Consider the following 12,875-nt stretch of genomic DNA (forward strand, 5'->3'; position numbering starts at 1 on the left):
CTCCTATACAGATTTTACGGCCTGTGTGTGTGTGTACAGTGTGTGTGTGTGTGTACAGTGCGTGTGTGTGTGTGTGTGTGTGTGTGTACGTGTATGTGATGCGTGTGTGTGTGTGTAGATGATATAAAAATGTCAAGGATCCACTTGGCTCTGACATGACAGCTATTAGACTCTTGTTGAGTGGTGCCCTTACGGAGCTGTGTGGCTGTGTCTGAGCACCAACACAGCATGGTTGTTTTTCACCACCTGTGTGCAACCTAACACACATACACAAACACACACACGCACATATTAACTGTATATATGATGGTTTCGGGTGTGACAGTACAGTACAGTAACGGGACCCCCACACGTCATTTCTCAACCTTTTCGGACGCAGGGCGGCCCGCCGAAACCGAGGCCGGCACCCTGGGTCTCCGGAACTTCCGCTTTGTTTTAATAAAACGTTACGTAAAAGAATGACCGTGCATTTTAAACTTTTGGGGGTTTTTTTCTGGACGGTGACGAATCACAGGAAGGGTTCGATGTCTATCTCCAGAGCGGCGCAGGGGAGGGTCAGCTCGAAGCGGGTGATGACGTCCGGATGGAGGACCCCGAGGAAGCCCACGCTCTTCCCGCGCGCAAAGACCTCCGCGCAGCGCCCGGGGAAAAAGGTGGGATTGTCCGCCGCCGCCGCGGCCTGGATGCGGTAGCCTTCGTCGTCTCCCCCCCGAAGCGCTGCTCGCTCCACCCCCAGCAGCGTCATGACGCGCTCCAGCAGACCCAGGATCAGCTCGAAGGCGGAGCTCTTGTAGTAGAGGGCGCACAGACGCCGGCTGTTCCTCGCCCCCACGTCCGTGCTCCCGTCCTTCAGCACCACGTCGGAGACCTCGAACAGCCTCAGCGGGAGCGCCATCTGCCGGTTGGCCGCCGCCGTCTTCAGGATGCCCGGGAGCAGGGTGGTGCGCGCCACCTGGAACTCGGCCGTCTTGGGGTTGGCGATGTGGACGGTCTCGGGGGAGGGGACGGCGGCCCCCCTGCCGAGCTTCTCCGCCACGTCCTCCCGGGAGCACAGGGCGAAGGTGAGCGCCTCCGTGTAGCCGGCGGCGGCCAGCTCCTGTCTCAGCAGCTCCGTCAGCGCGTTCAGGGGGAACTGAGCGGCCACGGTGTAGGCGCGCGGCGTGGTGCGCGCCACGTTGTTGAAGCCGAACGCCACGGCGGCGTCCTCCATGATGTCACAGGCGTGGAGGACGTCGGGGCGCGTGGGCGGGACCTCCACCTCCACCTCGTCCCCCACGCCCGTGACCCGGGACCTCAGACACATCCTGGTCAGGAGCCGGGCGATGCTCTCCGCGGATTCACCGATGCCGACCTTGCGGTTGATGTAGTCGGCGGACAGCCTCTGCTTCCTGTAGGTCAGCTCGGGGTACTTGCGGGGTGGTCCGGGCACGCCGACGGCGTCCGCGTACACCACCTCGACCTCCTCCACCGCGTACGGCGGGGAACAGTACTCGCTGAACATGGTCACCATGATGTCCAGGACGACCGTGGCCTTGGCGAGGTCCGTGGCCGTGCACTCGATGAAGACGTTGCGGGTCTTCAGGGAGACCTTGGAGCGGTCCCCGTTGACGACGGGAGGCATGGACAGGACCACGCCGTTGCTGTCGTAGATGACGGGGCACAGCGGCTCGTCCTCCACGAGGTGGAGGTAGTGCCTCAGGTGGGGGTCCGTCTTATAGAGGCTCAGGAGCTGGGTGGCGGTGTGCTCCGTGGTCTGGTGGAGGGCTCTGAAGCGGATGTCTCCGGGGGGCTTGGCCGTGTAGGTGAAGGGGCCCGAGACGCTGTCCAGGTCGTGCGCTCCGATGGCGACCAGCGTCCTCTTCCGGCAGACGTTCTGGTGGAGCTTCTCTTGGAGCTCCAGGAAGCTGTCTAGGCGCTCCCGGGTGAAGGAGACGTTCCTCAGCACGGCCGCCACGGCGTGGGGTCGTCCCACCGCCGCCGTCTCCCGGGCCACCACCAGCCTCTGGGGGGGCCCCCCGTCGGCCGGGGCCACGCGCCTGTAGCGAGGGGCCTCCGTCTGGCCCTTGAGGACCTGCAGTCCGCGCACCAGGCCCTCCACGCACAGCAGGTCGTAGCGGTTGGCCGGCACGTCGATCTTGTAGAGCGCGGCGTCCGACGCGCCCTGCAGCGCCGCCTTCTCGGACCCGGAGCCGCCGCCCTGCTCGCGGCCAATCAGCTCCTTCTCGGAGGTGACCTCGTCCAGCTCCAGGCCGAACTCGAAGCACAGCTCGTCGAACTCCTGGTCCGTGAACGTCCTGCCCAGCGCCCGGAACAAAACGTCCCTCTTTACGCTGACGACTGGCATGTGTGCTGTTAACTTCCCCGTCACTTTAAGAAAACAGAAATCAGTGATTTATGGTCATAAAAGAGGCCGTGCCATATATGGGCATATACTGATGACATCAGCGACAGTATCTTGTGTTTGCGAACGCAGTGATTGCGAACGCAGTGATTGCGAACGCAGTGATTGCGAACGCAGTGAGCACTTACTATGAGACCTAGCAGATCATGTCTGTCTGTCTGTCTGTCTGTCTGTCTGTCTGTCTGTCTGTGTGTGTGTGTGTCCGTGTGTCCCCCCTTTGTGCCCATACAGTATATGTAGCTGATATGTACGAGCAGCTCATGTCTGTGTGTCCGTGTGTCACGCTTTTGTGCCCATATATGGAGCTGCTTTGGGGACTCCTTATATGGTTATGGCTGAGTCATGGTGACAACTTAAATATGTACGAGCTGCGTTCGCTTCCCGCGTTTGCGCGTCTTACTGGTATCTATAAATGCACAGAGTCTCTGTACGTATGTGTGTAATCCACGTAATTCGAGAAACATTCCCCGACTTAGAATTCTACAGGCGCGTTCCACCCCACCACGGGGTGGGGGGGGGGGGTGTATGGAGATAACCACCAGATATCTCCATATCTTGCAGTCACATTTTCTACTTTTGTCACCAATGTCTTATTGTCTTTGCGTGTAGCCTCACAAAGTATGCATGCAATATGGCACATGTCAGCAGAGACAAAAGCCTGCACACCGACAGATATCTCTTCATTTGTGCTTGCATAAACACACACGTGTGTGTGGTGTGTGTGCACACCCACATTCACACAAACTATTTTACATAACTTAACCCCCCCACACACACACACACACACCAATGTACTTTCAGGGAAAACAACTGGAGATCAAAGCGATTTTTCACTGTGTGTGTGCGTGTGCATCTGGTGATATGACACATTTTGGTAAAGCGACAGGAGGTGTTCCTGACAGATTTCACATGCTGCTGTTCCTGTCGTGTTCCATCACAGCGCTGCTGCCTCTACCACCATGCTGTGTAGACCAGTGGTTCCCAAACGTTGTCATTGTCAAGGACCCCCAAATTGACACTAAGTAGCCCATTAGAAAATATATGCCAGGGAAGAGAAGATGTTTACAGCTCTAGCAGTGACCCTCAACCACTTGACCCAGTTTGGCATGCATTAGGCTATGCATTTAATTAAGCAATAAGCCACGAGAGGTCTCAGGTTATACCGGGTATTTTACAATGGCTGGGGGGCGTCTTCTTTCCCTCCCAGCCATTGTAAAATACCCGGTATAAGCTGCGGCCTCGAGTGGCTTATTGCTTTTCTAAAACGGTTACAAACATTATAGCAATATTAACGTAACCGAATGTCTTCACGGGGCCGCCTGGAGCCACACATTCACGGTCATATGAGCCGGGCGGTGCTTATACACGCCCGCACGGCATGGGTTTGTAAAGGCAATCAAGCGCTCCCCTAACCCCAGTACAGCTACAGAGATGCGGAATCAGCTGCGAATGATTATAAAGTGATTGAAGGTGTGCGGGTTATCGGTGAAATTTACGCCGGTCACGTGACCTGACGGTAACCAGCCAATCAGAATCCAGTATTGGGACTGAACCGTTTTTAGAATGGCATTGAGAGCCATGACTGGGCCACCGATTTATATTGTAAAATCAATTGTTCATTATTTAACTTACGGTCCTAAAGAACCATGACTCGTCTGTCTGTCTATATATAAGGGTCCATTTGTTTCCTATAACTATCATTTAGCTGTGGGGACCCCCTGGAACTCCCTCAAGGACCCCTGGGGGTCCCCGGACCCCACTTTGGGAACCACTGGTGTGTAGCTAGCCTGATGCTGTAATGCAGTGGCTCTCAGAATGAAAATGTTCTCCTGAAACAATCGATTTTTTACGTGATTGGAGAAAATCCCGTCATTTCACATGCATCTCATTATGGTTGATGACTATATAAGCCCAGCTTGGCCATATAGAGAGATCATTATACAAAGATCCTGTATGTGTTTTCTACTGCTGTTTGCATCCAATTGTCTCCAGTTTGAATCGATTTGAATCGACTTACGCTAACTCGTTACATGTCTAGTTGTAGTGTGTGTGTGTGTGTGTGTGTGTGTGTCTACTGTATGCATGTTACTGTTAATGTGTTGCGTCTGTGTGTACAGTACTGTGTGTACGTCAATGTTGTGTGTGTGTGTGTGTGTGTGTGTGTGTGTGTGCATGCATTCCAAGAGCTACTAATGTGCATAAAATGCGAAACGAGGAAATGAATTGAGTATCCAAGTTGATTTGCATCCTTAATCGTGTATTTCCAGAACTCCACTAACTTACTGCTAATCCATTATCTGCACTTTCAGCACCGCGGATAGCTCCGCGTATAAAGGATTCAAAACAATTCCCTTAACCCGTTCTGACCTGAGATCAGATTCTAAAAATGTCTTCTGCATCCTGACAGTTTTCCATTCTGACCTGAGATCAGATTCTAAAAAATGTCTTCTGCATCCTGACAGTTTTCTGAAAAAGCTATGTTTCTCTATGTCAGTGGTTCTTCGATTTTTCAAAAATAGCAGACCTACAAGCTCATAGCGCGCCACTCGGTGGCGCGCTATGAGCTTGTAGATCTGCTATTTTTCAATAGCTAAAGCATAACATGATGCTAATACCAAAATGGGTTCCCGCCCAAAATAGGTTAACTCATAATTAATAGACTGAAATAAGGATACGTTGTTTTTCTTGTTATTTATGCACGGCACCGATAAGAGCAGTTATAGCCCTAAATAATTGCTTACAAGAGATTCTTTTTAATTATGCGTATTTGCTTTAATTAGTAGTCGACGCTGGAATGACGTGCGTATATTATGCGTGCATATATTAGCCCGCAGGATCTATAAGTGCAATTAATTAATACAGCTGGGTGAAAAACTTAAGCCATTTTGGGTGGGAACCCGTTTTGGTGTTATAGCATTATGGTATGCTTTAGCTGTTGAAAAATAGCAGATCTACAAGCTCATAGCGCGCCACCGAGTGGCGAGCTATGAGCTTGTAGGTCTGCTATAAGAACGACTGACCTATAGAAACATAGCTTTTTCAGAAAACTGTCAGGATGTAGAAGACATTTTTAGAATCTTGATCTCAGGTCAAAATGGGTTAAGCTGCCTTGTGTGTGTGTGTGTGTGTGTGTGCGGGTGTGTGTGTGTGTGTGTGTGTGTGTGCGAGCGGGTGTGTGTGCGTGTGTGTGTGCGTGTGTGTGTGTGTGTGTGTGTGTAGAGGGGGTCCTTTTGTGGGAGCCACTCACTCCATTCGCAGCTGCACGGTTGAAAGTGCCAGACCAAAGCCGTCACCGCCACAGAAAGAAAGTGGGAGGGGGGGGGGGGGGGTCTCAGCGCACCACCATGTGAAGATGATGGAGAAGGGGAGAGATTAGAACGAGACGAGGGGGGGGGGGGGGGGGGGGGGATATAGTGCCCAGATATACAGCTTGAAGGCTTTTTTAGTACGTCGTCTTGTGTGCAGGAGATGAAGAGAGAGTGCAGTCGATGAATGCGCGAGTCGCGCGCGCGCGCGTGTGCGTGTGTGTGTGTGTGTGTGTGCGCACATACCATACTACCCATGAGCATGGAGATGGATGGCATTCATTCACTGACTCCATGTCCCCTGAATTAATTCCCTTTTTTACTTTTCAAAACTATTCATAGTTTTTGCTTTTACACAATATTACTAATCATGGTTTATTGTCTGTGTGTGTGCTTGCTCGTGTGTGTGCTCGTGTGCTAGCGTGCGTGCGTGTGTTACTGTGTTTACGTATATGCTTTACAGTATGTTAAAATGTTCTGACTTTTGAGTAAATGTGTGCTTTGCATGATGTACACACCCCATGTGCATCCCCCCCCGCGTCTTATACACGTTGATGTGTGCGTGTGTGTGCATGTGTGCATGTGTGTGTGTGTGTGTGTGTGTGTGTGTGTGTGTGTGAGAGAGTGAGTGGCAGGGATCCCCATGGGGATTGTATTTGGGTCGTTCAGGCCCGTCAGATAACAGGCCACCATGCTCGTCACATCTATTATTGAGGGAACGGGGAAATTGATCTGCGCTAACAGTGCCTGTTACCCTGTCTCCCCCTCCCCCTCTCCCCCCTCTCTCCTCCCCATCCATCCCTCCCTAGCTCCCTGTTACCCTGTCTCCCCCCCCTCTCTCCCCCCCATCCATCCCTCCCTGTTACCCTGTCTCCCCCCTCTCTCCTCCTGTCTCCCTCTCTCTCCTCCCCATCCATCCCTCCCTAGCTCCCTGTTACCCTGTCTCCACCAGCTCCCTGTTACCCTGTCTCCCCTTCTCTCCTCCTGTCTCCCTCTCTCTCCTCCCCATCCATCCCTCCCTGTTACCCTGTCTCCCCCCTCTCTCCCCCTCTCTCCTCCCCATCCATCCCTCCCTAGCTCCCTGTTACCCTGTCTCCACCAGCTCCCTGTTACCCTGTCTCCCCCTCTCTCCTCCTGTCTCCCTCTCTCTCCTCCCCATCCATCCCTCCCTAGCTCCCTGTTACCCTGTCTCCACCAGCTCCCTGTTACCCTGTCTCCCTCTCCTCCTCTCTCCCCCTCTCTCCTCCCCATCCATCCCTCCCTAGCTCCCTGTTACCCTGTCTCCACCAGCTCCCTGTTACCCTGTCTCCACCAGCTCCCTGTTACCCTGTCTCCCTCTCCTCCTCTCTCCCCCTCTCTCCTCCCCATCCACTCCTCCCTATAGCTCCCTCTGACATTTAGTCCTCACTGTCCCAAGTTCCCAACTCTCTGTCATTTGGCCCAACACTGTCCCTCCCTCTGTCGTTCGTCCTCCATAGCTGCCCTCTCACCGTTGGACTCCATTGTCCTCCCCCCCCCCCCCCCCCCATGTGTTCTTAATTTGTCGGATGTCTCTTTAACTCGTCCTTTCTCTCTTTTGTCAGCCCTGGTGTGTTATGTCCTCAATTAACTCTTTTTCACTTAGTTTTATCACGACAAGCAGGTTTATCTATCGAGCACTGATCCATTTCCGGTTGCCGGTGGCGGACTGCGGTAGCCAAGTCCCTATGTCCCTATGTAGGGTGGTTGGAATGCAGTGTTCAATGCCTGTAATTCTTCATTACTGTACATACTGTACACATTCTAAATTATGAAGAGCTTATCCTAAAGCCACGGATGTTAACCCACCATAGAGGCACTTTAATATTTCATAGTGTTTAATAGTGTTTTACTCCCGGCCGTCTGTGCCATATACTGCCATTGAGCTGTATTATTATAATTATTTACCCCTCCCATGTGAGTTATTCATAAACATACTGTACATGCATACATATACATATGCAGTGCTTACCCCTCATTTCCCGCACACGTCCGCCCACTAAACCCCCCACTGTTCCCAGCGTGCAGAGACAATACTGAAGTGATGCAGCTCATACAGGCATACAGTAAGGTTAAAAATACACCACAAAAAGGGGGGTAAAAAAAAAGACTATTAAAAATATATTATGAAACAAGCAGTTCCAGGGGGTCCCCATAAGCTACATCATAGTTTGCAACCAAATGGCCCCTTATTTGAGTTAATTTAACTTGGGCTATATAAATACATTTGTTCAAAGATTGTTGGACAACAACTTCAGAAACTGTATACATCCACATATGATAACAGCATCCTAAGGTTAGAGAGGAATATCACCTCTAAAACTAAGCATGTGTTGTATGGAGAATATAGGTTGCTACCTTCAGGAAGGAGATATGGTGTACCAGCATACAATAAGGTCAGACTAAAGAGGTCCTTTGTCTACCAGTCGACCTTGAGGCTTAATCAGGAGATGTATAGTAGCCACAGGATAATCTAAGCGGTGGATATTGCTCATGTCTTTATGTATGTAAATTGTCTTGTTCTTTGTGTTTGTATATGTGTTCTGCATACTTGGCTTCTGTGTCGCAAGACAACTTTCAGTGTGAACTGACAATAAAGTACTATATCATATCATATCATATAAATCACTGCTAGAGCTAGCTGTTTAAATCTTCTCATATGGGGGTCCCTGCATGGCATAATGAGGGGTCCACGGGGGCTGATGAGTGTCAATCTGGCGGTCCTTGACATGATAAAGTTTGGGAACCAGTGTCATCAGGTCATCATAGAACCTTTCATGGAAAGTTCTTCATCTATAATGGAGTGCCAACATGTTTTGGCTCCTCTGACGTCTTCATCTCTTTGGAGTTCTCTCTCTTTCAGCACCTTAAACACCCCCCCCCCCCCCCTGATCCTTTATCTCTCCCTCCGAGCTGCATTGAGCTCCTCTCCTCTCCTCTCCTCTCCTCTCCTCTCCTCTCCTCTCCTCTCCTCTCCTCTCCTCTCCTCTCCTCTCCTCTCCTCTCCTCTCCTCTCCTCTCCTCTCCTCTCCTCTCCTCTCCCCTCTCCTCTCCTCTCCTCTCCCCTCTCCTCTCCCCTCTCCTCTCCTCTCCTCTCCTCTCTCCTCTCCTCTCCTCTCCCCTCCCCTCCTCCTCTCTCAGCATCTCCTTTGATCCGGCGTCTCGCTGGGAAGCTTCAGTCAAGTGTTACATTTCCGTCGTGCGTGACCCGTGCGTCGACCTGCTCCTCACGCTCGCCGCGAGCCAAGAAGCTCCCGCTCGCTTGGAGAGGAGCGCTATGGTTGTTGTACAGTATATGTGTGCTCTGCACGCAGAAGGGGGGGACGGGGGGGGGGGGAGGGAGGTGTTGCTGGGTAGAAGAAAGGCTCATTTGAGCTCAATTCATCGCGGCAAAGATTGCCCTGCATTTATTGATAATTGCTTCCACCGCACTCGCTCACACACACACACACACACACACACGTGCACGTTTTAACCCATTTTGACCTGAGATCAGATTCTATAAATGTCTTATACATCCTGACAGTTTTCTGAAAAAGCTATGTTTCCATGTCAGTCGTTCATCGATTTTTTTCAAAAATAGCAGATCTACAAGCTCATAGCGCGCCACTCGGTGGCGCGCTATGAGCTTGTAGATCTGCTATTTTTCAATAGCTATAAAGTATAACATAATGCTAACACCCAAAAGGGGTTCCCGCCGATAATGGGTTAAAATGGGACGGCATTTTAACAACGCCAATGGTGTAAACATGGTGGAGATGCAGCTGTAGGCGCAATTAACTTCTCGCTTTCTCTAATGAAAGGATTAATCCCCCCCCCCCCCCCCACCCCCCCTTTCAGATCACAGCCTCGGGGGGAAGAAAAGAAAGCGATCCCGCATTCAGCACAAAATAGGGCTATCTATAACCACCGTGGCCAGAAGTCATCACATTCATCAGGGCGCCGCTTTGCCTGGCTGGCGCTGCCACCCTCATCATCTGTGTCCGCCCCCCCACACCACTCTGCAACAAGAGAGACCCTTAACCCATTCTGAACGGGAACCCCTTTTGGTGTTTTTTTTTGTTTTTTCACTTAATTTTTATTGAAGGAAGAACAGACAAAAAAAATAACTCAACTAACAAGACAATACGGGAAAGAAAAAGAGAAGAAGAGGACAAAAAGTTAAAGAAAAAAGGCTGCATTACAACAAACATTCAATGAAATCCTATTGCAATATCGCTAGGCTGAGAGAAGAGATTCCACTTTTCCCACTTTTTATAGAATTTATCCTCTTGTAGTCTTAAGTATGAATGTTAGTTTTTCCATAACATACAGTTCCTCAGTAATGTCCATCCATTGATCTTTCGTTGGTGGGTTCTGTTGGTACCAGCGTCGTGTGATTGCTTTTTTACTTGATGCTAAGAGGATCTTGATTAAATATTTATCATGTGTTAGAAACTCTTCAGGGATATTTCCCAACAGTAGAAAAGAAACAGACAGAGGTATCTCAAAACACAGAATGGTCTCCAAAGTGGAGTGAATATCCTGCCAGTATTTCTGAATTTTAGGACAAGACCAGAAAATATGAGTGTGGCCCCCTTTTGGTGTTTTAACTAAGCATTATGTTATAATTTAGCTATTTTAGAAAAATCGTGAAAATGCGGCAACAAATCTTTGAATACATATTCTTTCAGAAGACTTTTTTTATTTCGACGTCAGGCCTAAATGTATTAACCGACCGCCGTTTGATCATTTGCTGAGCCCGTTCTGCGCTCCCGTGTTTTCACCGCCGCGCACGCAGGAAGCCAGCAGGCCCCTCTCCGTCTCCGTCTCCGCCAACGCCACCGCGGTGGTGCCCCGCCCCCTCGCTTTATATACACATGAAGAGCTCCAATTAAGCGTGCTCCTCAGAGCTGAGAATATACAGCAGCAGGACTCCTGTCAAAACCTCTTCCAAACGCTCCGATGTGGCGTGGGGTTTTATTTCTGTCCATGGCACAGGACTCAGAGAGACGGAGTTGAATGGCGGTCTGTCTGTCTGTCTGTCTGCTGTGTGTCTGTCTGTCTGTCTGTCTGTGTGTCTGTCTGTCTGTCTGTCTGTCTGTCTGTCTGTCTGTCTGTCTGTCTGTCTGTCTGTCTGTCTGTCTGTCTGTCTGTCTGTCTGTCTGTCTGCTGTGTGTCCGTCTACTCTGCGCGGCGGCCCCTGTTTGTGTGTCTATAAACGCCAGCCTATTGAGAGAGAGAGAGGAGGAGCAGAGATTAGTCTGAATCTCTGGAGATATTGATTAGGGGGGATATTGATTGGCACGTTTTTTTTTGGTGTGGAGAGGCAGGTGTGGAGAGAGATGACCACACAGATCTGCTCCTTGACAAAGCCCCATCTGGTCCCCCTTCCATATCGACCAGGCTGTCGATCAGGAGGAAAAGGCTTTGCTCAGAGTTATATATACTGGTCAAAGAAGTTCTCTATAGAGCGTCGCAGTCCCTCCCCCTTTCAGAACGAGTGGCCCAGGAAATGAATCGCAATGCATTTTTCCCATAGGCATTTCTTAAAGTATTTATTTAAAGACGGTTACGCCGCGGACAAAGCCAACTCGGATTGTGACAAATCATGACAATGAACACAATGTTTTGGGCCAATCAAATAATTTATATGAAGAAAAACAAAACAAATAGTGTTGTCTCCTGCCTTTTATTTTCTTCTTTCTAATGATTTGATCGGCCCCAAAATATTGTGTTCATTGTCATGATTTGTCACGATCAGAGTTGGCTTTGTCCGCGGCGTAACCGTCTTTAAATAAATACTTTAAGAAATGCCTATGAGGGGAAATTAACGGCGATTTCTTTTCCGGGTCTCTCGGGGGGGCGGGACTACGACGCTCTATAGCTGCGCTTCAAGTTGAACTCTGCGGTGGTTCCTGTTGGTGCGTGTGTGTGTGTGTGTGCGTGTGTGCGTGTGCGTGTGTGCGTACAGGATCTGGGTTATTAGTCTGTGGCTTGTTTGCACGAGCCCCGTTGGGCAGAACAGCCCATTGTTGGTCAGAAACAAAATGCCCGTCAGCTCTAAGTATAGCTGTGGTACAGTAGCCAGTAGCTGTAGTACAGTAGCCGCTTGCTTGTTTCAATAATTGCTCCTCTGTCCGAGGAGGACTGCAACAGATTAACCCATTCTGACCTGAGATCAGATTCATACGGGGTTTCCACGGGACACAAACTGGTCTGATTAACCCATTCTGACCTGAGATCAGATTCTAAAAATGTCAGTCGTTCTTCGATTTTTCAAAAATAGCAGACCTACAAGCTCGTAGCGCGCCACTCGGTGGCGCGCTATGAGCTTGTAGATCTGCTATTTTTCAATAGCTAAAGCATAACACGATGCTGACACCAAAATGGGTGCCCGGTCAGAATGGGTTAAAAAGCATTACTACCATGTTTTCAATTCTAGCATCTTTCAATCTAAAAACATTGCACTGTGTGTACCGGTTGGTTACAGTGTATGTAGCTATACTTTAAAGGCATATCTCTCTAAATGAACAAATGTTACCCCGTCAACTTGGTTATGGTTTTGCTTAAGCTATACCGTAACCATACTGGCAATTATTGCGCCGGTAATCTTGCAGGCTGTCACGTTATAGCTTCTAGAACCGTGTGTGTGTGTGTGTGGTGTGTGGGTGTGTGTGTGTGTGTGCGCACATCTTGTGTATTTTCATTTTCACTGCTGGAGTTGAGTCGGTCTGACGCCTGATTGGAGGTGGATTTTGTCGCGCTTGGCGGACAGATTCATAAATGACGACGTCACGACGGTCATCATAACCCTCTTATCTTTTTCATCATCACTGCTTTCCTGCCTCTGCGTCATCTTCATCTTCATCATCATCTTCATCGTTTGTCCCATCCGTAATATTCATCTGGGTCATAATCTCAATCCTCCTCCTCCTCTTAAAGCCCCAGATTATACTTCCGTTTCTCCCTCTCTCTGTAAGCCCCATCCTTATCTTATCCATCTCTTATCCTTGACCCTTTACTGTCTTCCAACTGTCCACCGTTCTCTCTCTCTCTCTCTCTCTCTCTCTCTCTCTCTCTCTCTCTCTCTCTCTCTCTCTCTCTCCACACTGCTGCAGTTGTCCTTGTAGTCACTCGTCCCGTTCACGTCTGTGTTCTCAGATTGACTT

General features: G+C 50.0%; 1 protein-coding gene across 1 annotated transcript; it reads right to left on the reverse strand.

Moving 5' to 3' along the window:
* Positions 1–508: 508 nt before the first annotated feature.
* Positions 509–2,344, reverse strand: LOC308324875 (phenylalanine--tRNA ligase beta subunit-like; the record flags this gene model as incomplete). Its single annotated transcript, XM_080777209.1, has 1 exon — positions 509–2,344. The coding sequence occupies one exon, from the start codon at positions 2,342–2,344 to the stop codon at positions 509–511; it is 1,836 nt and encodes a 611-aa protein (XP_080633335.1).
* Between the last annotated feature and the right edge of the window lie 10,531 nt (positions 2,345–12,875).

This window comes from Protomyctophum bolini (assembly GCF_963924005.1).
Source record: "Protomyctophum bolini genome assembly, chromosome: 12".
In the NCBI taxonomy this organism is placed as follows: domain Eukaryota; kingdom Metazoa; phylum Chordata; class Actinopteri; order Myctophiformes; family Myctophidae; genus Protomyctophum; species Protomyctophum bolini.